At 42.3% G+C, this 22853-nt stretch overlaps 4 protein-coding genes across 7 annotated transcripts; 1 reads left to right on the top strand and 3 right to left on the bottom strand.

Moving 5' to 3' along the window:
• Positions 1-101: 101 nt before the first annotated feature.
• On the bottom strand, positions 102-7761 carry cpt1b (carnitine palmitoyltransferase 1B (muscle)). Of its 2 annotated transcripts, none has more exons than XM_047034109.1 (19): positions 7581-7761; positions 6616-6776; positions 5127-5266; positions 4852-5023; positions 4647-4748; positions 4417-4554; positions 4238-4315; positions 4028-4135; positions 3804-3888; positions 3225-3420; positions 2942-3127; positions 2744-2849; positions 2526-2642; positions 2233-2397; positions 1733-1867; positions 1301-1453; positions 1086-1199; positions 895-987; positions 102-754 (listed from the first exon to the last, which is right to left on the bottom strand). In XM_047034109.1, the coding sequence occupies exons 2-19, from the start codon at positions 6754-6756 to the stop codon at positions 656-658; spliced, it is 2328 nt and encodes a 775-aa protein (XP_046890065.1). In that variant the 5' UTR covers positions 6757-6776; positions 7581-7761; the 3' UTR covers positions 102-655. The 2 variants fall into 2 exon arrangements, with proteins under 2 accessions (XP_046890065.1, XP_046890066.1); XM_047034110.1 differs by lacking the exon at positions 7581-7761 and adding an exon at positions 6868-7041.
• Positions 7762-7894: 133 nt separating this feature from the next.
• On the bottom strand, positions 7895-11462 carry LOC124476770 (kelch-like protein 6). 2 transcript variants are annotated; one of them, XM_047034112.1, is made up of 9 exons: positions 11204-11210; positions 10694-10877; positions 10400-10588; positions 10154-10338; positions 9716-10067; positions 9440-9585; positions 9116-9270; positions 8557-8714; positions 7895-8406 (listed from the first exon to the last, which is right to left on the bottom strand). In XM_047034112.1, the coding sequence occupies exons 1-9, from the start codon at positions 11206-11208 to the stop codon at positions 8224-8226; spliced, it is 1557 nt and encodes a 518-aa protein (XP_046890068.1). In that variant the 5' UTR covers positions 11209-11210; the 3' UTR covers positions 7895-8223. The 2 variants fall into 2 exon arrangements, with proteins under 2 accessions (XP_046890068.1, XP_046890067.1); XM_047034111.1 differs by having other exon boundaries at positions 10694-11462.
• Positions 11463-11915: 453 nt separating this feature from the next.
• On the bottom strand, positions 11916-18623 carry chkb (choline kinase beta). Its single transcript, XM_047033529.1, has 12 exons — positions 18602-18623; positions 17281-17812; positions 16997-17105; positions 16690-16803; positions 16397-16530; positions 16160-16264; positions 15279-15337; positions 14304-14391; positions 14092-14200; positions 13402-13505; positions 13233-13314; positions 11916-13147 (listed from the first exon to the last, which is right to left on the bottom strand). The coding sequence occupies exons 1-12, from the start codon at positions 18621-18623 to the stop codon at positions 13091-13093; spliced, it is 1515 nt and encodes a 504-aa protein (XP_046889485.1). The 3' UTR covers positions 11916-13090.
• On the top strand, positions 17700-22682 carry LOC124476883 (zona pellucida sperm-binding protein 3-like). 2 transcript variants are annotated; one of them, XM_047034306.1, is made up of 9 exons: positions 17700-17788; positions 20290-20447; positions 20571-20689; positions 20776-20879; positions 20978-21155; positions 21360-21546; positions 21641-21726; positions 21806-21960; positions 22074-22682. In XM_047034306.1, the coding sequence occupies exons 2-9, from the start codon at positions 20307-20309 to the stop codon at positions 22133-22135; spliced, it is 1032 nt and encodes a 343-aa protein (XP_046890262.1). In that variant the 5' UTR covers positions 17700-17788; positions 20290-20306; the 3' UTR covers positions 22136-22682. The 2 variants fall into 2 exon arrangements, with proteins under 2 accessions (XP_046890262.1, XP_046890261.1); XM_047034305.1 differs by lacking the exon at positions 17700-17788 and having other exon boundaries at positions 19774-20447.
• Positions 22683-22853: the final 171 nt, after the last annotated feature.

Here is a 22853-nt window from a genome sequence, read left to right as displayed (position 1 = left end):
AGCCTTTTGCTCTATGAAGGGTTAGGGTCATGAACAGTAAACTGGTTAGGTTGAGGGAATAATGTAGATATTTTTTTAACTAACAATTTCAGAATGGCATATTTAGAGCACACACATTATAGAACACACTTTATTGTGAACAAAGTACATAAATACACAGGGAAAACAACAGTCTTAGGCACCACAATGCTGAACATTGTTTTAAAAAAAGTTTTACGTTTGGACATGTTACAGAAAAACGATCTGTAACCAGCATCTGTATGACTTACTGTAACTGTTGATGATTCATCCTTATACTCCATTCCACACGGACAATTTTCAAACAGCTTTCAAACATATTTTTACTTAACAGTTGCTACATTCAATGGTTTAACTACATTTACTATCACACTTGAAATAAATAGTTTCAGTGATAACTACCTTTAAAATGCCATCTATTTCATCCCTTCTGTTTTAGTTGAGACATAGTGACTGCGATTACCACTGCAACACCAGAGTTCTCTTGCATATCTGAAAAGCAAACTTAGGTCAAATGAAATCGAATTCCTCTCATTTGGGAATAATTCTCAAGTAACGTGGCATAAAACATGGCGGAGAGGCCATCAGCAGAGTGCCCACTGGCTTTTATTGTGACCGTAAGTCCTCTATACAGCCTTCACATCTTCTTCTCCTTTGCCTTCTTGTCATTTTGGTCAAAAAGTGCACGGATATCTAGCATGGCCTGTTGAATGTTCTGTCCGAAGCGATACGAGTCCTGCATGTCAACAGGGAGCAGTGGAGGGAGAACGCAAGAGAGGGGGAAAAAAAACAAGTTGAGAGAGAATTATTAGTCCAATTTAAAGAAACTCAAAACCGAAATGTAGGTGTACAGTATGAGTCTGTGGGGATTCTCACCGTCTCAGTGCTTGACAACTTGCTAGAGATGTGGAATGTGACAAGGTTTTCTCCCACTATGATATAAGACACACCATATCCATCATCGGCGACCTGTGGCAGAGGAGAAGACAGTATAATAGTATCTCTGACAAGGGGGGAATGGAGGGGTGTGTGTCAGTGCCTTCTGCCATCAAGTGGGATTAACTTACAGGGCCAAAACCCCCTCCAGCACCCACATATCTTGGGAACTTGTTGATGTCAACCAGATTGAGCTGCTGTTGAGGGGTCTGACTGGTGGATAACCTCCATGGCTCTGACAGAACCTAGAGAGAGTTTTGCTCTTGTATTACAATCTCACTTAGTAAACATTGGACTTGGACACATGCATCCAACCAAACACAAACACCAAGAAGGACAAACAGACCTGTTTGAGAAATGGTGAGTCAATGCTTAGGTACTTGGACATGATGTACAGACAGAAGAGGTGCCGGTCGATACCAGATCCTGTCATGGCCAAACGGTACATGTTTTGGTGCTTTTCTGCTGCCTTCTGGAACAGTTCTAGTCTCTTGGCACTCTGGTCATAAGAAAACAATTTGCCTTTTTCAAGCCACACAAGTCAAGCTAAAGTAGCAAACAGACTATACAAATTATAAAAGGAACAGTGGGGACTGTAGGATGGAGCCAATCAATGATGCCGAATCACAGTGGGGAGAGTACAACAACTGACATGTTCTGGTCACCCACTCATCCATGGCAGTGTGACCTCATGCTTACTGGCAAGAGTTGCCATATCACTCCAATGGGTCTAATCAACTATTATGCAAGTACAAGCACTTTTACAATGATTGCTCACCGTGGCACTCTGGTCATCCATGGCTCTGGCAAAGGTTGTGGACTCCGAGGTACAGGAACGCACTGTCTCAGTACGACCCTCGCGGAACATCCGAGTCATCGAGGCCTCGTATGTCAGACAGAACCGCCCCTTATCCTGCAGCCCAGGCAAACACACAACAAACATGTTGTTCTAGCAGTGTTACAATGTGGCAAATATACGTACATATATGACAGAATAGGGGTGGGGGAAAAAATTGATTCACATTCGAATCGCGATTCAGACTCTAGCGATTCATACATTTCCAGAATGTTTTTTTTTAATTATTAATATATATATTTTTTAATTATACATTATTTTCTTGGAAAAAAAAGTGAATCTATTTTTAATCGAATCGTGACTCCAAGAATCGATATGAATCGAATCATGAGGTACCAAAAGATTCCCACCCCTATGACAGAAACCACGGACCTCTTGCCTATGCCTGAAACTACATATTAAGAAATGTAACTTGTTATTACCCTGAACTGTGCCAGCTGCAGAGCTAGCTGGATGAAGGCATCAGGACTGGTCCTGCATTTCTTAATCAGGCCTTTCCCAAACTCATCAAACAGACAGCCATGGAAGTCCACGTCGTCAGCGATCTCCTTGGCCACCATGTATGAGCCTTCAATGATCTCCTGGCACTGAGGAAGGAAACTCCACAAGTGTCACAAGAAGACCAATGGCAGACCTGACCAATGGCAGACCTGACCAATGGCAGACCTGACCAATGGCAGACCTGACTTGGAACCAGCCATAGGTCTTACTATACCTCTTGTGGAATTTCCCACTGTAATTTGGCTGGGGCAGGCAGGCCCTTGTTGACATCGCCCTTGCAGTGTCCCTCCTCTGTGTAGCCCAGATGGAAGCAGTCCGTTGCTAAGACATACTGTATACGCAGAGATACAGTTAAAGGGCTCGACATACTCACTTGAACAGTCACAAGACAATGCTTAAATATAGATATAACATACAGTACATGAAACTAACCTCCCACATGTGTCCTACAATCGGTGCATCAGCCCAAGAGTGTTCTGCGTTCACACCTAGTTTGCCGTTCTTATAGGCGACCAAGGTAAAAGATTTGTCAAACCACCTAGGAGAGAAACCATTCAGATTGTACATGGATTGAAACCTCCCAAGTCGGTCACAAGAGCTTTCCTCAGTGTTTCCCTATTCTTCTTCTACCTGTCGTAGCACTTCCCATGCAGCAGGGATTTGGCATACAAGTCCAAAGACTTCAACTTTTCCGGGTCGTAACCGTGCGCTTCGTCGTCAAGCGTCAGAAAGAAGGCTGACGTCTCAATGGCATCCAGCGAGGCTTTATTCACACCCTGCCCAAAGTACTTTAGACGTGCACGTGCCCAAGGAACTCTGGGAATGGAGAGCATGGGGGGATGGGGGGGAATGTTTACGTGTGTGAATTTGTCCATGCGTGTGTATGTGTGTGGGTATCCGTGCGTGTGCCTACCTGTTTCCTGCTGTGAGGGCTCCCAGTTTGAGCTCCCCTGGCTGCGGTTCAGTGGGATCATTGAGGATCTTCTGGAACTGGGTCTCCAGCTCACTGGGCCAGAGGTGACGCCCCCCGTGGTACAGCCACACTTTGAAGAAGCGGCCCTTGTGGTACACCACCAGATGCTTCCTGTCGCTCAGATGCTGGACAAAGTCTGAACGAAGGAAGGAAAAGATGGAGGGTGGTTCAAGGGGAGGCCGGGAAACGAGAGGCTATGGACACTGTAGCGTCTCTGTCATTTCCACCTCACATTTACATTTAGTATTTTAGCAGACGCTCTTATCCAGAGCGACTTACAGTAAGGATGGGAACATTCTCCCGAGGCAAGTAGGGTGAAGTGCCTTGCCCAAGGACAAAGAGGGAGACCCCACAAGTCAGAGGTAAGAGCAGGTCTCCGGCACAAATGTTATTGTCCAAACACTTCATGTGTTACTTCTGTTGTTCATTGAACAGATGGCAGTGCTACGTACGCGTCTCAACCCCATGACTCTGCGTGGTTGCCACGACACACACACTGTTCTCTCACAAATGTCTCACCTGTTTCAATGCCTGGGATGCGCGTGGTGTTGAACATTCTCTCCGATTGATAGGAACACATGGGCACAATACCGAGAGCCCTTAACTGGAGCAGAGAGAAGTCAAATTATAATTTGTATATCACAAAGGTGAGTCTATCCCTGTTTCAAATAGAAGACAGAGAAAGGGGGAGCAGGAAGAGGAGAGGATTAAGAGAAAGGGACACCGGAGTGATCTCTCATTACTGGTGCATGTTCTCCTCGCTCTAGTTTGCGTCGGTATTGCAGCATAGCGTGAACCACGTTCCCTGCCCGTGCTGATTGCCTGTGTGTGGGTGTGATGTGCAGGAGGTCCTAAACACGACACACACACAGAAACAACCCTGACAGTTAGGAGCTGTTGGTGGATTGACAGTTTAAAGTGCAAAACCTGGAGGAAGTGAAATGACTTGTTACCATGGCATAGAAGTTACTGTTGACCATGATTGGACTTCTGCCTCTAAGATAGATGTACTCCTCCCACCAGTCACTCACCTAGCACAGAAACATCAGATACATCACCATCGTCCTCTGGCATCAAAACATAATCTGACGTAATACAGAAACAATATAATCCCATTCTTGGGAATACCTACATAATTAGTGGCCCACCAGGATTTGAGTACCAGGTATTTCTGTAGTTTGGGTGCTTGGTCCTTTTTAAAGTCATTTGCCAGGATTTCCATCTGTTTGTACTGCTCATCATCCAGCAGGGGGCGAACTGACTCCAGATACTGGAGGTACAGGTGAATGACACTGATGTTGAATGATGATGACACACTAAGAACCACCCCCTCCCCAGCCCACGCTGCCCGTCCACTCTCACCCTGCTGATGGTATCATCTACACTGGGCACTGGAAGTCTGGGTAAGGAGGCCTGGAAGCTGTAGAGGAGAGGCCTGCGCCCTGAGAACATCTTTACTAAGCTCTGAGGAAAGAGAAATGACTTTTACGTGTTCACAATGACCTGTTATGGATGCATAACAGGTGAGTTCCTTTCTCCACAGGGCAAAACACCCAAACAGACTCACAAGCCACAATTTGGTGGTCAAGCTCATCTTTCCATGGGACTCGAAGATCCATCCATGGTAGGAGAGCAGGATTTTGAGAGAGTACCTCAGTAGGTAGATAAGAGACAGCCACAGACCAGTGGCAAACAGGATGGCACTCAACACTGTCTGGGTCTGCACTGTCATGTATTCACTGCAGGGCCAGGGAACACACAAAACAGCCTTCCGGTTTTCCATCTGACAATATCAGTATTTATGTGTCAGCAGTACACAGATTCTATAAAAGTAAATCTGACCTGACAGGCAAGGTCCTCTTGATGCTGTCTATCATGCCCAGGGAGGGGTCTATCCGGGTATACAGGGTGCTCATTATGGCTATCACAACAATCAGCCAGCTGGATGGACTGGCAGGGTACACACCTGTTAAAACTCCATTCTGGGAATAATAAAGACAAGTTAGTGGTTTCCTATGGACCACTGTTTCCCTCTTCTAGAAAAAAAAAGATCAATATCACTCATAGCCCACCCTAAACATGGATATGCTTTGGGTTCACATTTTACATTCTGGCCTTACACAAAGACCTTAGCAACATTGGTAATCTATGTTGTAAGTAACCAGGGCCGTCCATAGAAATAGCTGGGCCCCTGAAAAGGTCCAGTGAATGGGCCCCCCCTAATAGGTCTTTACTTATTAACGCATGCGCGTGTGTGCTCTCTCTCTCCAACATAAAACATGTAAACTTAGAGAGACTTACTCAGTATCGGGAGCTACATTATAGCAAAACAAATACATCTTTATACATAAAACTTAAACATAAAGTGTAATAAATATAACTGAGAGGCCTTAACAACTTGTGTGGCGCCGGGCCAGACACACACACACACAATAATTTGACACACTGAGATCTGCTACACTCACCACATTTTCTAGTATAAAATGCAATTTACCTGCCTTTATCTTTGCCTATTATACAGCCATCTTCCTTGTCTTTCTGGATGCAAAGTTTTTTATTATGTATTTGAAGTCAATTTGTTTAGCCATTTCACACTCAATGGAAAGTATTGTGATTGAGCCTCTCCTGGCTCATTGTGGAGCACAAGTAATTTTTATGATTTTGAGTTTACTGAAGGACCTTTCTCCTCCTGCCAAGTTACAGGTAAGCTGAAGTGCAGGATGTCCTCAGAGCAATGCAGAACATGCGCTTCCTCAGTGTCAGCTTTGCTCTAACAGCTTCCTCTTGGCTAGCATCGTGGCTACTGCTGCTCGTCTCTGCAGCCTTGACTGGAAAAACATATTTATTACTTTTATTTGGTGGTCGAATGCCCTTGCTAGCTTTCTCTTTTTTTCTATTTTCTTTTCTGATATCCCGATTTCTGAACAGGTCCTGGCATTGCAACGAAATGTAGCCTACTCTGACATTATTAGCTTAACCTTAGATCAATAAATGACATCGCTAAACAAAAAACGACTCATGCCATTTTTAGGAGAGGGGGGGGGGGGGGGGGGGTTCATTATGAAACAGGCTACATTTTACTAAAGCAACAATACAATGTTTACTTTTTCAAGTAATGGTGAGTATGTCAGTTAAAATATTTAAGACAAACATGATTATTGCTGGCATTGCGGCTGGGCCCCACACCACGACTGGGCCCCAGAAAGCTTCCCCCCCTTTCCCCTTATGGGTGGCCCTACCGCCCTGATTGGAACTACAGTAGCCTAAATCTATCCTCTGAGGCCTGACCATATCAAACACTTGGCATCATCAGTGGAGAAGCCAAGCATACCTTGAACCTAATAGCGCGCTTTCTCCATGATGTCACCCCCGACAGGTAAATATGTTTGAGGACTTCACGGCTTAAGTGGAGGTCGATACCGTCAGGTGTCACAGTGAACTGGAAGCCCACCGCCTGATGCGCCTCCGCCATCCTGTAAAGTTTAACAGTAACTGCAAAACAAAAAGTGAGACATTAAAAGCAAGATCAAATGATTGTTAATCTCGTTCGGTAGGCTAAATTTGGTAGAGTAAAGCAACTTACAAATGCGGAAGAACAGGTGAGACAGGTATTGACCGTTATATAGCTCTACCTATGGGCTATATGAAACGTAGTGAAGCTAACTAACATGCATCAACTATATTCCAGCATCGCATTTAAAGTCGTGCACAGTAGCGTTAGTTGATAATTGCTCTTTCCATGTTTCCATGGCAAATGACTGTTTGGAGGTCACAAGTCCGTGGGCCTTTATGGCTTTGGGGACAACTCAAGCTTGAATTTCTTTTTCCATGTCATAAGACAGGAGAACAGCCTAGTGGGGCAAAGTTGAAATGCCAAATATAGCTATAGCGATGATGATCCGTGCTGCTACGTAGGATTTAAAAATATAAACACTGCAAACGTGGAAGATCACGTGAGGTTGGCCGTTACATTTACTCTACGATGTTTTAAGATAGATATTCTCTCTGAAAATGACTGTTTAAAACCAATAAGTTCTTTAATTTATCAATTAATTTAAATGTTCATGCAATTCAGTCCATGAAAACCATAACCTATTTTCATCGTGACGACAAAGGCCCTAAAAACATTACAAGCCGTTGACTGTTTGGAATCGAATAGGTGGTAGCCTATTTGTAATCCGTTGTCATGGATTGTGAGTTTACCGGAATCAGAACAAACGTTATTTTGACTCCAACAACAGTGAAATGTAACGAAAAGCATTCTATCCTTACCAAAAAATCACAATATTGGCATACCTTTTTACAACCAGATTTTTCAGGTAAGGGAGTTTTCCGTGTTGCGTAAACTGTAATTCCTCTGGACTTGCTTCAGTTTGTCCTCTAGTGTGACTTCAATACCCTTGGAGCAGCTTTCCTAGGTTTTGAGAGTAGTGTATCTGGTGTTTTTTCCCACCCTCTCTCTCTCTCTCTCTCTCTCTCTCTCTCTCTCTCTCTCTCTCTCTCTCTCTCTCTCTCTCTCTCTCTCTCTCTCTCTCTCTCTCTCTCTCGGTAACTGGACACCCTGTGTGCTGTACCTTTAGAACCAATGATGTTCACTCTGGTTCTTAGTTGGTTTGCACTAGTTTATTGTCATATGAACTGGCATACATGTACAGTAGCCTATACACAGAACAAGGAAATTAGTCCAAATACTTGCTTGCAGGGTCTCAAAAACAATATAAGCCTAAAGTACAGTACTATATTACAGTATTAATGCTCTACTGTCTGCAGGACAGATATACTGTATGTTTGTGTAAGGTTTTTCTGTTCAATGGAATTGTTTGTTTATGTAGCAACATTTTGCCAAATAACTTCATGTTCCATTTCCTGCTACACCGCCATAAGGTTGACCGTACACTTATGAGCAGTAATGACAAGACTGGCTGCAGAATAGGGTCTATTAAAAATGAAGGTGAAAGAGTGCCTCGTAGTTGGTTGAGATGGGAAGAGGAGGGAGGACACTAAGGGAGAGAGAGTTGAGATCCAGTCTTACAATAGCATTGTGTTCAATTCCAGGCATATAGACCTGGTTACCTAGCACCGCTCCCTGACCGGCTAATGCCACCTTCTCAGCCACTTGTACCTAGAACGAGACAAAAGGCATTGATCATCCAGGCTACCTTCGATCCAATAATGTAAAGATAATATAGGATATGCTATTTGAATAATGCAATTTAATAATGATTCATCAACAGGGCCGAAATTGATAGAAACAATAGATTCCTACAGTCACCTTTCCCCACTGCTGAGACTCCACAGAGAATGATGCCACCATGTTTTCTGAGTTGTTCCCACCAATTACAAACAGCTTGTCTGTGGCCCCCAGAAAGTAAATGCTAGGTATGTCTGCATCAGTCCTGGTAAGAGTAGGGAGCAGCTCACACCAAGTGTCTATGAAAGATAGATAAATAGATTGATTGATCAATAGATAGCCTAGATATGTGGGTAATAATACAGTCAACTCTGAAATTATTGGACCAGATTTATAACCATTTGCTAACTTATGAAGCTCAACACACTTTTCCCTAATTTGATTTGTGTGTTCTCTTGTCCTCCTAATGTCCCTAAACACTTTGGTCAACTGAAGTCAAATTAAAGTCAACTATAAATAGGAGGATGCTTCAGTTTCAATTTCCTCAAAATAAATGTACTTCAATTGAAGGTTGAATTGTTCTACTTTTTTTTTCATTGTGACATTAAGCTAAATTACAGAAAAGGGAAATTTTTTACACTTTTTGCTCACCCTTGCCAGGGGCGCTATTATTTCCGGACTGTACGTTACTATAAGGTACCTTTTCTGGTGTTGTACTGTAGGACCAGCTTCTCTCCAGTCCTCTGGATGTTCCCCAGGACATAGAGGAAGTGTCCCAGACTGCTGGCCAAAGGGACATCATGGGACAAGGACATACTGAACAAGAAGTCAGTCATGGGCAACGAGGAAACAAATCTAAAAAGAGGGGCGGATGACTGATTATAAATGTATCATCCCAAATGATTACCAATCCCCAACACAAATCATATTAGGGATGGCACAAAGACTTCAAATGGTATTGTGTTTTCAACATGTTCTCAGGAGACTTCTGTGGTTGTCTGCAACACATGGTTTGTTGACCAACCTCCATGTATCCTCCCAGGGGTTATAGCACTCCACAGCAGTGTAGAGGGTGGTGCTGGAGTCTGGCGTCACCAGAGAGTCCAAGTACCAGCCTCCAACAGCATAGATACAGCCATCACATGCCACTGCACTGAAATGCCGTCTGTGCTGCAGACCCCGAGATTGTAAGTTATTTGTCTTCAATTGTGCTGTTTTACAAACACTGTATACATGCGATGTTTCATTATAACAAAGGCAGAAATATTAGATTTCCAGGTGGCAGGTGACTGAAACCTACCTTGATCAGAGGGGCAGTTGAGACCCAGGTATTAGTAAAGGGATTGTATCTAAAAGAGGCCATTTTGAACTCCCACCCTCTTTTCAGTCGCTGCCTGTAACCACCGATGAAAAACAGGTAGTTATACAGGACCACTGTGGTGAAACACCACTTATCAGCCAAGAAGGGGAGCTCTGCGATTGGATGCCATTCGCCGTTGACCTCTGAACCCTCAAATCTGAAAATGTGACGGGCAGCTTCTGTCTCCGGGTCATTCCAAGAGGTCAGATTCTCTTTTCTGAGGCTACACAGTTGGAGATCACCCTGCGACCTCAGCCAAAGCAGCTCCGCCCCCTCCTGAGGATCCTCCCTCCTGAGAAATGAACCACAAGCATCGTGTTCCTCTGTATACCCATGTGCTTCCAGACTGAAAACAGTAACCATGTGTACTAAACACACCTGGTGAGGTGAGGCAACTCCAGCAGGCTTCTGCTCAGGTAGGTGAACACTGTTGTCCGCAATTCAGTGCAGCAGATGTCCTGGGCCAGACCCAGATAGAACAGGCAGGTATCTGGGGTCAGCACACTGTCCAGGGCTGACAGACATCGCGACAGGAAACCCTCAGCCAGGAGGTAGCTACCCACCTTAGGAAGCAGTTATTTTAGTTTGAGTCTGAACCTTAATCACCTCAATAAGACAGCCCACCTGTATGTGTATCCCCAGCTCTTCTTTAGGAACATTAAAGCTGTTCCAAAAAGTGAACTCCAGCAGACTGTGAAGCACAGAGGATGGAATGTAGTCCAGGTGGATGAGGCTCTCTGAGGTCTCTCTCATACTGGATTCAGACAAGGCTCTGAAGTACTCACTGCAGGCTGAAAGCCTTCCCAGATCCACCTGACACATGGAGAAAGATCATAGCATATACTGTACTACGTATGGATGATTCTTGGAACACCATCGTTTTGAATGTTTTGCAGTATCCACAGTGCATTGATTTACATGGAAAACATGAGTGCTGGTCTGGATTGTAACCATGGTATGACTGCCATCTCCATGGAGATATGTGCGGTATGCCATATCAGTCTTCCATTCTTCCTGAACTCCCCCTGTACATGCACTGTCCATTGTTCCACCAGATGAAGCAGTCATCCAGGGGTGTGCTGCTGAAACCGCCTTCCACAACCTTGCAAAACAATGCTTTAACCACAAGCTTAACCACTGAAAAATAAATGTCAAATACGGCCTGAGACGAGCCATTATATCCGGGGGAACAGTTTATCCAATGAAGAGGGAATTTCCTCTGTTTAGTCTCACACAGGATCAGTTACAGTCGACATAACTGATCTGAGCATGTTTTACTGAGACAGATTTGCTGTTCATTTCATGTTGTACGAAAAACACAGCAGGTGCACATCACGACCAAAGGTTTGTGGAAACATATCTTTAAAACAAATTGTATCTGAAGGTGAAGCGACAGTACTGCCCTTCACTTTTCTTTTTTAAACAAACCCCATTTGTAATGGAAAACTGGTTCCAGCCTGAGAGTCTTTTTCTTTCCTTGATCCACAAAAGCTCTCCAAACCACGTGTCTGATAAGCTCAACAAACAGTCCAAAATGAAGCAGAAGTAAGGACAGCATCAGGTTTTTTTAAATACTGTCAAAACACAGTAGTGGACAGATTCTAAACTACAAATCCAGGCGTGAATCATTTTGTCAGGAAGCCTGTACTTGTATCCCCCGGATTGGATACATACAGTCTTCTGAGCAGGACAGACTTCTGCCCAGCTGGTCTATTTAAAGCCAATTGAAAATGAGAGAGGTGGGGATAGGGGACTGAAATATGAGCCCCCAACTGCTATAACAGGACACACCATAGAACGCACTCAGGTTTTCTATCATCAATAGGTCATGCTGTTCAGTACATTACATTATATTTAGTCATTTAGCAGAAGCTCTTATCCAGAGCGACTTACAGTAAGTACAGGGACATTCCCCCGAGGCAAGTAGGGTGAAGTGCTTTGCCAAAGGACACAACGTCATTTGGCGCAGCCGGGAATCAAACTGGCAACCTTCAGATTACTAGTACGAGTCCCTAACCACTCAGCCACCTGACTCCTGCTCTGTACAACGTGTACAGTGTAATTGATTTTACATGGTTAGCCAGATGCAAATGTTTTATGTACCCTCAATGGGTCCAACAGAAATATCCAGAACATCCTCGGGTATCAAGTATATTTATTAGCAGTTCAATGGCAACACTCAAAGCAGTGCCAAAGGAGAAATTCATATTTACATTAGCAGTTCTTTAAATGGATTCTCAATAAGGCAGCATTAGCAAAAATTATTAAGAAATGAAACATATGTATAATCATTCAAAGCACTGAAACCCCGGCCTTGCTTTTCAACCTGATCCCATTTGTCATCATTTTTTTTATAGTATCACAGAAGCATGCTGTTAATCCTGATTTTAAACAAACATGACGGTCACAAATGTGGACTGAAATGAAAACACCTCTTACACAAACTGTTTGTAGGTTATACTAAAAGGAAATGCAGAAGTAGAGTTGGAATTTTGATTAGCTTTAAAAAACAAAACCGATTGCACTTTTGAAGCATCTTGATCTGGTTTTAAATCTTGTACAGTACAACTTTACTGTATGGTCATAATTTACATTAATGCATGTCACAATTTGACATGTTGATTATCAATTACAAAGAAACTCACTGCATTCAATGAGGTAGAATGACTCATGATTCACAAAGACTGCTAAAGCAATTACATCATGGCCAACTAGTTACCTTTTTTAAATTACACACTTATCTTCCCCAAAAAGACAAAGAAAAGTAATGATAACTGTTGAGTTGAGAAATGTACATTCACAGTTCGGTGTCATGCTGCAAAGCCAACATTCTACAACATGCACAGTAAACCTGACTACGGTGACAACACAAAATGCAAAGAGTCTTTGAACAGAATATTTTGACAAATCACATGTAAGTGCAAGATGACAGGTGAAGAGCACAACTGTCTGGAGCAACTGGATATTCTTCAATTAAACAAGACCGTTTTAACAGCATTCACATTATGAGGAGGAGGATAAGTGCATTGATTTAGACTAGAGTTAGAATAAAACAGGGCTGACACAGTATAGCACTTATTAATGCAAAGCATAGTATGTGCAACTGAGGCAAATAAATAGCCAGCTATAAACTAAAGGGTGGATGACACCCCCACTCCCCTTGTATTGGTCTCGGATGTAAACACACCTGCAGCATCGGAAATCTTTGGACCCTGCCCTATTACTATGAAAAAAGTGTAAGGGATGAAAAATTAAATATCGGACGGATGATCTGATCAATGAAATCATCATTGTACTTTGTAGGAAATGTCCAAGTTAGGAGACAAGCTTTTTTTGCTTGAAGTAGGCATCAAACCGTGACTGGGCATAGTCCTGGAATGAGAGGTCAAAATTATAAATGTGATGCACCTTCACACACAGGTCATTGTTTTCCCTTAGGGGAGATAATGCTTCTTACCATATAGCCAAACTCAATCTTTGATATCCTTGCTTGGATGATGGACCACAGGCCCCAGAGAAAGTGGGAGGCCAGTGCAAACCTAAAAAAACAACAACAACATTGATATATGAGAGAAGTATGACAATTAATTATAGGATTGCAATAGTTGTATAGGAGACTTTGATACCTGTTGGCTTCTAGAAGCATGGCCTCTATGTAGCACTCGTCCTCATGCAAGGGTCTCTCAGAGCTGCCCCCTATCTCCAACAGATAGTTGTGGATGAAAAGGAGCTGCAGGAGACAAAGGTGAATGGAGAACTGAACACATGCTATTGTATAATGAGCAAGATGTTGCGTATATTAAGTATAATGTATTCAAACTGGAGTTAAACACCGTCTGTACACTGAATTTCAAAAGGTACGTTTTTATTTGATTACATTTTTCTTTTAATGTGTGCTCTTCCGGTGGATCCCTTAAACACACATACCCATTGGCCTCTAGGGGATGCCATGTGGCCAGAAGAAATGCCGTTAGCTGCTAATATTAAAGCAGCAGTTAGTTTGACCTTGGTGACCCCTAAAGGACTCTGTCCTGCCTGGCCTGGCCTTGACAGCTGCGCCTTACATGTCACCTCGATATACTTCTATTTATATGTCGCATCCAAACAACTTCAGGTGCTTTCACTGCACATCCTTGGGTCTTGAGCCATACACCTACCACATTTCAACTTTATACAGTGCCACGTTCGTGAAATAATGCTAGTTATAATCCTGGCATAATGGCATGATGGTCATGCATAAGCATAGTTAAATAGATTATAAAGAATGACTTATATTTGGGTGAGCATCTGTGATTATAGTTAGTGGATGGCCTCACCTGTTGCTCCCTGCTGGGATAGTTCTCTGCTGTAGCCTTGTAGAAGGGCCACTGGTTGTATGTATAGTCATACATCCATTCACAGAAATGGTTACCAAAGTCAAAGCCCCTAAAGAGAATGACAACAAAGAAGACATTCAAGAAAACTGTATTCCCATTTCAGCATCATAACTTGACCCATTTGTTGACACGGTAAACAACAAAACCTGCACCTGTAATTGTAACTGCTGTATTCAAAGTCGATGAGCATGAGTTTCATTGTTGAGGACTTGTCTTTGCCCTCCAGAATCAGGATGTTACCTAGTCATATCAGAATCAGAATCTGGTTTATTCGCCATGTAGGTTTACACAGAGACAGAATTCACTGTGGCAGGAAGGTGCATACAATAAACATACAAATCTTAAATAAAAACATAGAAAAGTACAATAGTGTGGTTAATTCTAAGAACTAAACAATGTCAAATATAGATAGAAAATATAAAAATAAGTAGACATAAGACTTCTACAGCTTGTATTATGCCTCTCACTCCCACACACTGCCTGAAATTGGCCCTCCACCCAACACAAAACATTAGCAAGATCTCAATCATTTGTGCTGGTTTGTGCGGTTAGTTTTTGTGCTGACATTTTTTAGATATGCAAAAACAAAACCTTCAACGGCACAAAGCAACACAAAGACGCACAAACTAACTACAATTCGGGGTGAATTTGGACCATGTTGAGTGACCTCAGACGTACTTATAAAATAAATTAAATATTAAAATGTTAACTTCACAAACAGAGCACAAACGATTGAGACAATTTTGCCAATGTTTTGCTCAGGAACACAAGGACAGGATAGATCCTCCACAGCTTTTAGGATGTCTCTTGCCCTCACCAATAGCCTTGATCTTGATTACTTTGACAAACCCGTCAAAACAGTTCTAGGTCATGATCGTGTCTGATCACACCCAAACATTATGGGTTTGTGTATAGAAACTGAATGAGGAAATAAGATGCTTGGTTTAGTCTGTTCTTATTCCAATTATGTACCTATTGTTTGTCAGTAATCCACATGCCTGAACTCATACCTAAAAATAGCCTCACCATGCTTCCTCTTACGTTCGGTAGCTTCATGTTCTGCTACGAAGGGTCTGACAGTGGAGTCAGGCGGCAAATCATTGTGGGGGGGACAAGGTGACTCTTACCTTCCTGAACGTCATTATGGCAGAACACCACGGGAGATGGGGTCGCCGTTAGCAGCGTTCTAATCAGGAGGAAGAGATTGAGTGGGAAGGTGAAAGAAGTCTCATAGTACATCTCATAGTAAACATCACAACAGCAATCTCATCCACACAAAAGACATGGGGCATTGCTGTTGGGAGCCACACACCTGTCAGCTTAAGTCCAGTGTTGTTTACCAGGCATGCAGAAACACTACAGGATTACAGAACACATTCCTTCCACTAACAGTGAAGGGGTCAGAATAGATTCTGAAGCCATTGCACAGTGCATTGTTGGTTGGAGCAACTACCTAACTGCAGTTATTTTAGACAAGACTAGACCAAAATCCAATTTTTCAGAGTGAATATTAGACAAATGAGATGTTATGCAACCAGGTGGACTGCAACAATGACACTGTCATTTTTTCCTATCTCAAGATGTAGCACTATATGGTGTACGGTCACAGTACGGGAAAGCTCTGGTGCTGCTGAGTGTTCAAATAGGTCCTATATCAACTGGGGGAGAGGTCAACCTATCTAGCTACACTGAGAACATTATAGTCCTCTTTCTGTCACATGATTGAAGAAGAAATATAAGATAGTGAGTGCCTCTTGTCCCTATATCCAAGTGAATACTATTTACATTTAGTCATTTTGCAGACGCTCTTATCCAGAGCGAATTACAGAGACATTCCCCCCCGAGGCAAGTAAGGTGAAGTGCCTTGCCCAAGGACACAACGTCATTTGCACAGCCAGAATCGAACCGGCAGCCTTCTGATTAATAGCTCGATTCCCTAACTGCTTCAGGGTACTATTGAATGGATGCCAATTTTAATGCCAATCCTTTAATGCCAATCGTCGCTCACCGAAGTTTCTCCAGCTCAGCAGGAAGATTTACTTTCATTAGCTTGTTGTATTTCTTCACATGAGCTTCTCTGACAAATTTCAGATTCATCACTTGATTCATGTACCTGCAAAACACAAACGGAAAATGTGTGTCTATGTGCTGGGATTAATCATGCTTTGTTCTTCTAAGTGCACACTTAGAAACTACGTATTTGTTGAGAAGGTTCTGATCAGACAAAGTATTGTCTTATTCTCACTTGTCAATGGTCCCAAACAACCACTTGGGCTCCTTGTTGAATGGCATTGCCATTTTGTGGAAGCATGCCAGTTTGGAGGCAATCTTAGCTGAGATTTCTGGATCTGATAGCTGTTCTGTCTTCATACGGGTATTCTGGTTGGGTACAGAAATGTTACATCAAATGTATTAAATATTCTTAATTTGTGGTTGATCCTATAACGTAATTATAAAAGCGTATTTATTTTTTTACTCAGTATTCCAGTGAGTGTGGGGGAAAGGGTTACAGTACTGTGTGTGTGTAAGTCATCATACTGGTAGGTACTGTTCGAGGCGTCCCTCTGGGAAGATGCCATACAGCTGTGGCCCCAGTGTTCGCTCTGCAAGGATGGCAAACATCACACTCTCTAGGACCAAAGAATCCACCCCCTGCCACACACATCCAAGTCAGTAGTTATGCCTTAGAAAACTAACTAGTCTGAGCATTTTCTCATCTAATACGTAAACTTCTAGCCTATTGTCACAATCTCATGTCTCTCCGCCCTTTCCCTTTCATCTAAACGCTAATAAGCAGACACTTGCAAAAGTAAACATTTAACTTGAAGGGATTGGCAGTACAGACCTGAAGAATGGCTCCATAGATTCGGAGCAGTACCCTGGGCGGCTCGTCGCCCATGGGATTTACATTGTCAGGTAAACTGCACATGTACAAAAGATTACTCAGTCCACCACTGCAAACACAGGGCAAAAAAACATTGGACATTGGACACAAATGATTAAAGCTGTGCACACGTGGCAAGAAAAGTTGCAAGTGTCAAGTTATATAATATAACGCCAGTTGCTGTATATGTAGCCATCTGCAAGAATATCTGTGGTTGTGTTTAAGTGTGGTAGCTGTCTACTAACCTCACGATGCTGATCTGAAAATCCGCTTCTGGAATGGTCTTCCATGAGCCAGACAGAAAGTCTCGACACCAAGCAAACGCCCTGCCTTTAGTGTCCCTGTCCACTTCCTCGCTTCGTCCATCCCGATACGACTCTGCTTCAGAGTCGTCATCACCATTGGCACCCCCAGGGCTCGGTGTCCTTAAACTAGTCTCGTTAGCGACGGAAATACTGTCTCCCACTCTTCTCCTTTCCAGGGCGGGATCAGTGTCTTCTGTTGTAAGAGTAGGAATGTTTCTAAAAGCCTTTGTCTTGTCGGATTTGTCCAAAGCACCCTCGCCGTGGCATGTAATCGTATTTTGCCCCGACTGCATTGTAATCAGTTTTGTGTTAGCAACTGGACTAAAGGTTACGGATGCAAATTCAGATGGAATGTGTTTCTCAATTGCCGTAGATTTCCATTTAAAGATGGCTATCGTGAAAAGTCTGACATACTCGATCTTAATCGCATAGGACTGGACCGTTGATTGTGAGTCTCTGCGTTTTTCTTCTTCTTAGAATGTAGTTGGCGTATTGGATCTAACTTAAAGGTGCACACATCGCCACCTACTGTGCAGGAGTGTGTGGAAAGTCACTACAGGACAGTGTATTTCTTTCCCTGCATCATGTCTTCACACCTAACCTATCACTGACGGAACGTAAAAAATAAGTAATTTTACAGCGTAAGAAAGTGTAGATTTAATTTGTATATGAAACTATATGGTATTGAGTATAAATGAATGTGTGTTTTAAACAGTAATGACTACGTTTGAACAGTCAATACACACTGGTTTGTAAATTATACGGAAGTAAGCAAATATGCAGGGTCATCTGTGAACAAGAGGGATAATTCCAAAAAGTGCCTTTATATTATGCATTCAACAGGTAAAAAATTATTATGTGGTACAAGTCCCTCTGTAGACATGGAACTCTCTCAAACCCATTTATTTATGGCATTGTGGCCACAGTCACAGGATATGCTATTCTTAATTTATTTGTCAGGACTTTACACCAAGTGAACCAAACAGTTCCCCATATGCTGTGAACAACCTGGCAAAGTCCTGCTTACTTTTAGAATGGGTGGACTTATTGGCCAGCCCCCTCCCTTTATTTGTATTTAAGGGTTATTCAACCAGGAAAGTAATCAAGAAGAAATTCTTATTTTCAATGGCAGCCTTTGTAGTAGCAAAAGCAAGCTTAGGAGAAAGGGGGAAAGGGCTGCAAGACAAAACATATAAAAAATGATTCTAAGAGAACAACAGTAAAAACAAGAGCAATTGATGTTCCAACATTCAAGTCTAACGTGCAACATCAAGGAGTAACATCTAGTGCTAACCACAGCACACACTAACACACAGACACACCCCTTGACCACCAACCAAACACTATGATTAACGGGTGTGAGATGGATTGTTAAAATATTTCTAGAACATCTTTGTGCCCCAAATTTGTATATTTATATTATTGTATATATTGTATATTTTTCATAAATTGCCATTTTAGTTTGGATGCTGTTGTAGTGTTGTTTAGGGAGACGAGGATTATGAAATTAACATTTGATACCCTATATAAATACTTGTGTATATAATGCATACATGTGTGTCAAATAATTCATAAATGTATGTGCAAGCTGAACAATGTAATGAGCAAATGAGCCACATACTCCACGGATTGACATGACTGAGGTCACTCAGTCCTTAAATACATTTCAAAGTTCAGTTTGAACATCTAAATATTGAGGAAGGTCAATGTGACTGTTTGTCAACGAATGTTGATTTTGTCTGAGCACAAGTGCAAAGCAATGGTTTGTTAAAGAATTTAACAGGCGTTTTTGCAGTAATCCAATCCAATCATCAATTGTTGCTAATCAAGGACTGTGAAAAGCCTTAAAATGTCCTAGATCATGTTCTGCTTTTAAACATGGACAATTATAGTTTATCTCTCTCTATGTATAGTGGAATTAGATTTGATTAACGATAGGATTGTTTACATAAGGATCATCACCTGCACCAGGAAGTAAATTACCTAAAGAAGAAGAACACGTAGAGCTAACTTCTTTGAATTGTTTTGATATGAGTGTAGGTTTTTGCTTGATGACATTAGGCCACTTACGTCATCCAAAAGGCTGGATTCATCTCTGCAAAGTGTTCATCTTGGCTTTCAAAGTTTTGACCTGGAACATTTGGGTCACAAAGATCTTATCCAAGGGCAAGCAATCGGTTGCAGTATTAGAGTTGTGTTGATTTTAAGCACCACATAAATATTCTTACATAGCTGCCCAGTTGCATCTCATGATATAGAATTGAACACTAAAGGCCAAAGGAGGCCATTGAATCAATCAATAAAAAAATAACCCTTGTAAATAAGAATATGTAATTGAAGAACAAGCCAATATTCCTTTATTTAATGAATCATTCATGTACATTAATGAACGTTAAAATGTGTTATAGCCAAAAGGCTAGTTTCTATTGGCAGTCCCCCTGCCAGAGTAAAATGCAATGCATGTATGTAAAATAAACCCACATCTGTTTTGGGGGAAATCGGTGTGTTGCATTCTGCGAGGGCTACTTGTTTTGAATAGCACACTGGAATACCAATTCCCCAGCTAATTCATTTGCCTAAAATTCACTTGGAACGGTCAGAAAAATTGGGTGCTGTGTCAACAAAGTAAACATGACCCATCTCTTATAAAAGCAGCCTCAACTTCCCCACGTCCTCACAGCATCTGGTGAACTGTGTGGACTACCTCTTGTTGTGAAGCCATGGGGATGAAGTGGATTGCAAATTGTCTTGTGGTAGTGGCCGTGCTTGGTTATGCATGCAATGGTGCCCCTCAGATGCCTGGGAAACCTAATCCTCAAGGATATGATGTTCCTGAGCCACCAATCAACTGGGAATTTCCCAGAGATCCTCCGTCTGATACCTCGACAGGGGTGCATGTTAGTGTGCCTATACCTCCTGTTACCAACTCTGTTTCTGTTTCGTGCCTAGACAGCCAGGTCAATGTCATGGTGAAAAGGGACATGTTTGGTACTGGTCAGTTAATCAAAAGTGAGGATCTGAAGTTGGGAGGTTGTTCTGTCTCGCAAGAGATACCGACAGATTTGCTCTTTCAGGCTGATCTGGTGTCATGTGGCAGCCAAGTCACGGTAAATATAAACAATGATAACCAACCGACATTCATTTCACATGTGCAATCATGTCTTTTAGGAGTGCATGTCATGACTCTTGATTATGTGCACATTGACATTGTTAAGTGATGCATTTTCCAGATGAATGAGGACTCGTTGATATATTCCTACGTTGTGACCTATGCACCCAGTGCTGTGCAAAATGTCCCTATAGTGAGGACTGGCAAAGCTGAAATTAGAGTGGAGTGCCACTACCAAAGGTATGTATATGATCCATGTTTCACAATTTACCACAAATGCAACATTTGTGTTCTGGACTGTGATGCAGTTTGTTTGTCTGTTCCAGGAGACACAATGTGAGCAGTTCAGCTATTAATCCACAGTGGATTCCATTCTCCACTACTAGGGTGGCAGAAGAATTACTTCAATTTGGTTTGAAACTCATGACTGGTGAGTTTGTGGAAATAGTTTGACACTTTTCTTTCGAGAGGGATCAATAAAATCAATAATGAATCAGTAACACTGTCAAACCTAACATATTTTTTCAGATGACGGGAGTTTGGAGAGGATAAACAACAATTACATACAAAGCGATATGATTAGAATAGAGGCCTCGGTCAAAAGGTACATGCACGTTCCCCTGCGTGTCTTTGTGGACCGCTGTGTGGCCACCCTTCAACCTGAAGTCACCTCCTCACCAAGCTATGCTTTCATCGACAACCATGGGTAAGTACAGGGAGAGGGGAATAGGTGACACTCTGAGCAGCACCTCCATGAGCAATATCTGTGTAGGTTCCTCAACGCTTTGGCTGAGTACTTGTCTTTTGTTAGATGCACACTGTGCAGTGGGTGTCAAACCTAGTCAGATGCAAAATAAAGGATACATTTGTAGATGGGACTCTAACTAGAGCCTATGTCTGTGTTCTGCAGTTGTATGCTTGATGGTCAGACCACTGGGTCTGCCTCCACATTCTTTCAACGGGTAGATGACACTAAGCTTCAGTTCAAGCTTGAATCTTTTATGTTCGCGGGCCAGAACCTGGGTCAGAACGTAGTCCAGAACACAAGCCCAACTGGGGTCAAGATACCTGGCAAGACATATCCAGCAAGGTCAATGGTGAGCACTCCTCTTAAAGATCCTCTCATAATTTTTCAGATCCTCCCTAATGTCTCATTCTCCCATTTGAAACCTTTCTCTTGGCACTTTCCAGAAAATCTACATTACCTGCTACTTGAAGGCAACCACTGCTGCCCGGGTTATTGACAGTGACTACAAAGCCTGTTCCTTTGCCAATGGGTAAGTTAATGATGTGAGACTGTTATTGTAGGATCTCTAATCTCTGACATGGTGAATAACTGTCTGTCATTTTCCACAGATGGAATGAGTCCAATGGATATCATGCAGCTTGTGCCTGCTGTAACTCTGTCTGTGGTGGTAGTGGTGGTGGTGGTAGTGGTGGTGGGGGTAGTGGTGGTGGTGGTGCTGGTGGTGGCGGTTGGAGAAAGGTTCGAGAAGTGACCTCTGATGCAGGTCTGTATTGTGTAAAATGAAGACAAACAGATGTTTCATTTTTTTTTTGTACATTGAATGGCTTTTGTCAACAAAATTAGTTTACATGCTTCCCTTGTGCCTCTGCCCTTCAGGTCTGGAATGGGAAGCTACGACCAGAATCGCTATCAATGTTGCAGAGAAACAGATGGAATAACTCAATCCATATTCTTAACAATAGCTTGAACAATAGCGTGACCATTTTAATAAACATTTGGAATGGTATATCCCTTTATGGTCCTATCATTCATCAATGTATTCTATTTCTTTGTGTTAAGTGCTTACCAATACTTGAAGTTTGGCAAGATAGTGTCTTATACAATGTCTGTTATTATCCCTAACAGCTTGTCAAACCTTTTTCTGCAAGACCTATCAATCTCAAATATTAACAAGGCAAAGGTTGTCAATTTCCAAATGAAAACAAGCAAATAGATGGAAAATAAAATAAAGCATAGCGTGCATTTGATTGCTTTAATTGCTGATATGCTGATTAAATATGATGGATACAAATTTTTATTTTAATGGTCCTCCATGACTGGAGTGAATCACAAGAGAGTTGTGGTGTCTGACGCCCTCCTGTGGTGAGAAGTGGGTCTTGTTAATCCTTGTATCGCGTATGAAGACACCCATTCTCGTCAGAATCAGCACCAGGTTACTGGACAGCTCCGCAGATCAGATATTGCTTTGGCGTGTTGAGCTCAGCTGATTAAAATCTTTTGACGAAATGTATAGTACTTTTTCAACGTACTCTTTCGTAGCCCATTCCCAAAACCTGGTGGTAACATAAGATTCTTCCTTGAGATATGTCGGTCACCTTGAAAAATTACAATGTTGAAACATAATGAGATTCATTCAGTTCAGCTGTGATCATATAA

Source organism: Hypomesus transpacificus, chromosome 14, assembly GCF_021917145.1.
Source record: "Hypomesus transpacificus isolate Combined female chromosome 14, fHypTra1, whole genome shotgun sequence".
NCBI lineage: Eukaryota > Metazoa > Chordata > Actinopteri > Osmeriformes > Osmeridae > Hypomesus > Hypomesus transpacificus.
Note: the sequence above shows the minus strand (reverse complement) of the source record. Positions and strands in the feature narration are given on the sequence as shown.

Excerpts from the sequence above, each read along its gene's own strand:
- cpt1b (XM_047034109.1), bottom strand. The coding sequence starts at position 6,756 with ATGGCGGAGGCGCATCAGGCGGTGGGCTTCCAGTTCACTGTGACACCT. Across the intron at positions 4,136-4,237 it reads ACAGTAACTTCTATGCCATG|GACCTCCTGCACATCACACC; the intron begins GTAACAAGTCAT and ends TGTCGTGTTTAG. Across the intron at positions 2,850-2,941 it reads CATGGGAAGTGCTACGACAG|GTGGTTTGACAAATCTTTTA; the intron begins GTAGAAGAAGAA and ends TTTCTCTCCTAG.
- LOC124476770 (XM_047034111.1), bottom strand. The coding sequence starts at position 10,951 with ATGGCTCGTCTCAGGCCGTATTTGACATTTATTTTTCAGTGGTTAAGC. Across the intron at positions 10,589-10,693 it reads CCAGCACTCATGTTTTCCAT|GTGGATCTGGGAAGGCTTTC; the intron begins GTAAATCAATGC and ends TCCATGTGTCAG. Across the intron at positions 9,586-9,715 it reads CAACTGCCCCTCTGATCAAG|CACAGACGGCATTTCAGTGC; the intron begins GTAGGTTTCAGT and ends CGGGGTCTGCAG.
- chkb (XM_047033529.1), bottom strand. The coding sequence starts at position 18,623 with ATGTTACTCCTTGATGTTGCAC. Across the intron at positions 16,804-16,996 it reads TCTATGGAGCCATTCTTCAG|GGGGTGGATTCTTTGGTCCT; the intron begins GTCTGTACTGCC and ends TGTGTGTGGCAG. Across the intron at positions 16,531-16,689 it reads GCCTCGAACAGTACCTACCA|AATACCCGTATGAAGACAGA; the intron begins GTATGATGACTT and ends GTACCCAACCAG.
- LOC124476883 (XM_047034305.1), top strand. The coding sequence starts at position 20,061 with ATGGGGATGAAGTGGATTGCAAATTGTCTTGTGGTAGTGGCCGTGCTT. Across the intron at positions 20,690-20,775 it reads GTGGAGTGCCACTACCAAAG|GAGACACAATGTGAGCAGTT; the intron begins GTATGTATATGA and ends TGTCTGTTCCAG. Across the intron at positions 20,880-20,977 it reads TGGTTTGAAACTCATGACTG|ATGACGGGAGTTTGGAGAGG; the intron begins GTGAGTTTGTGG and ends ATATTTTTTCAG.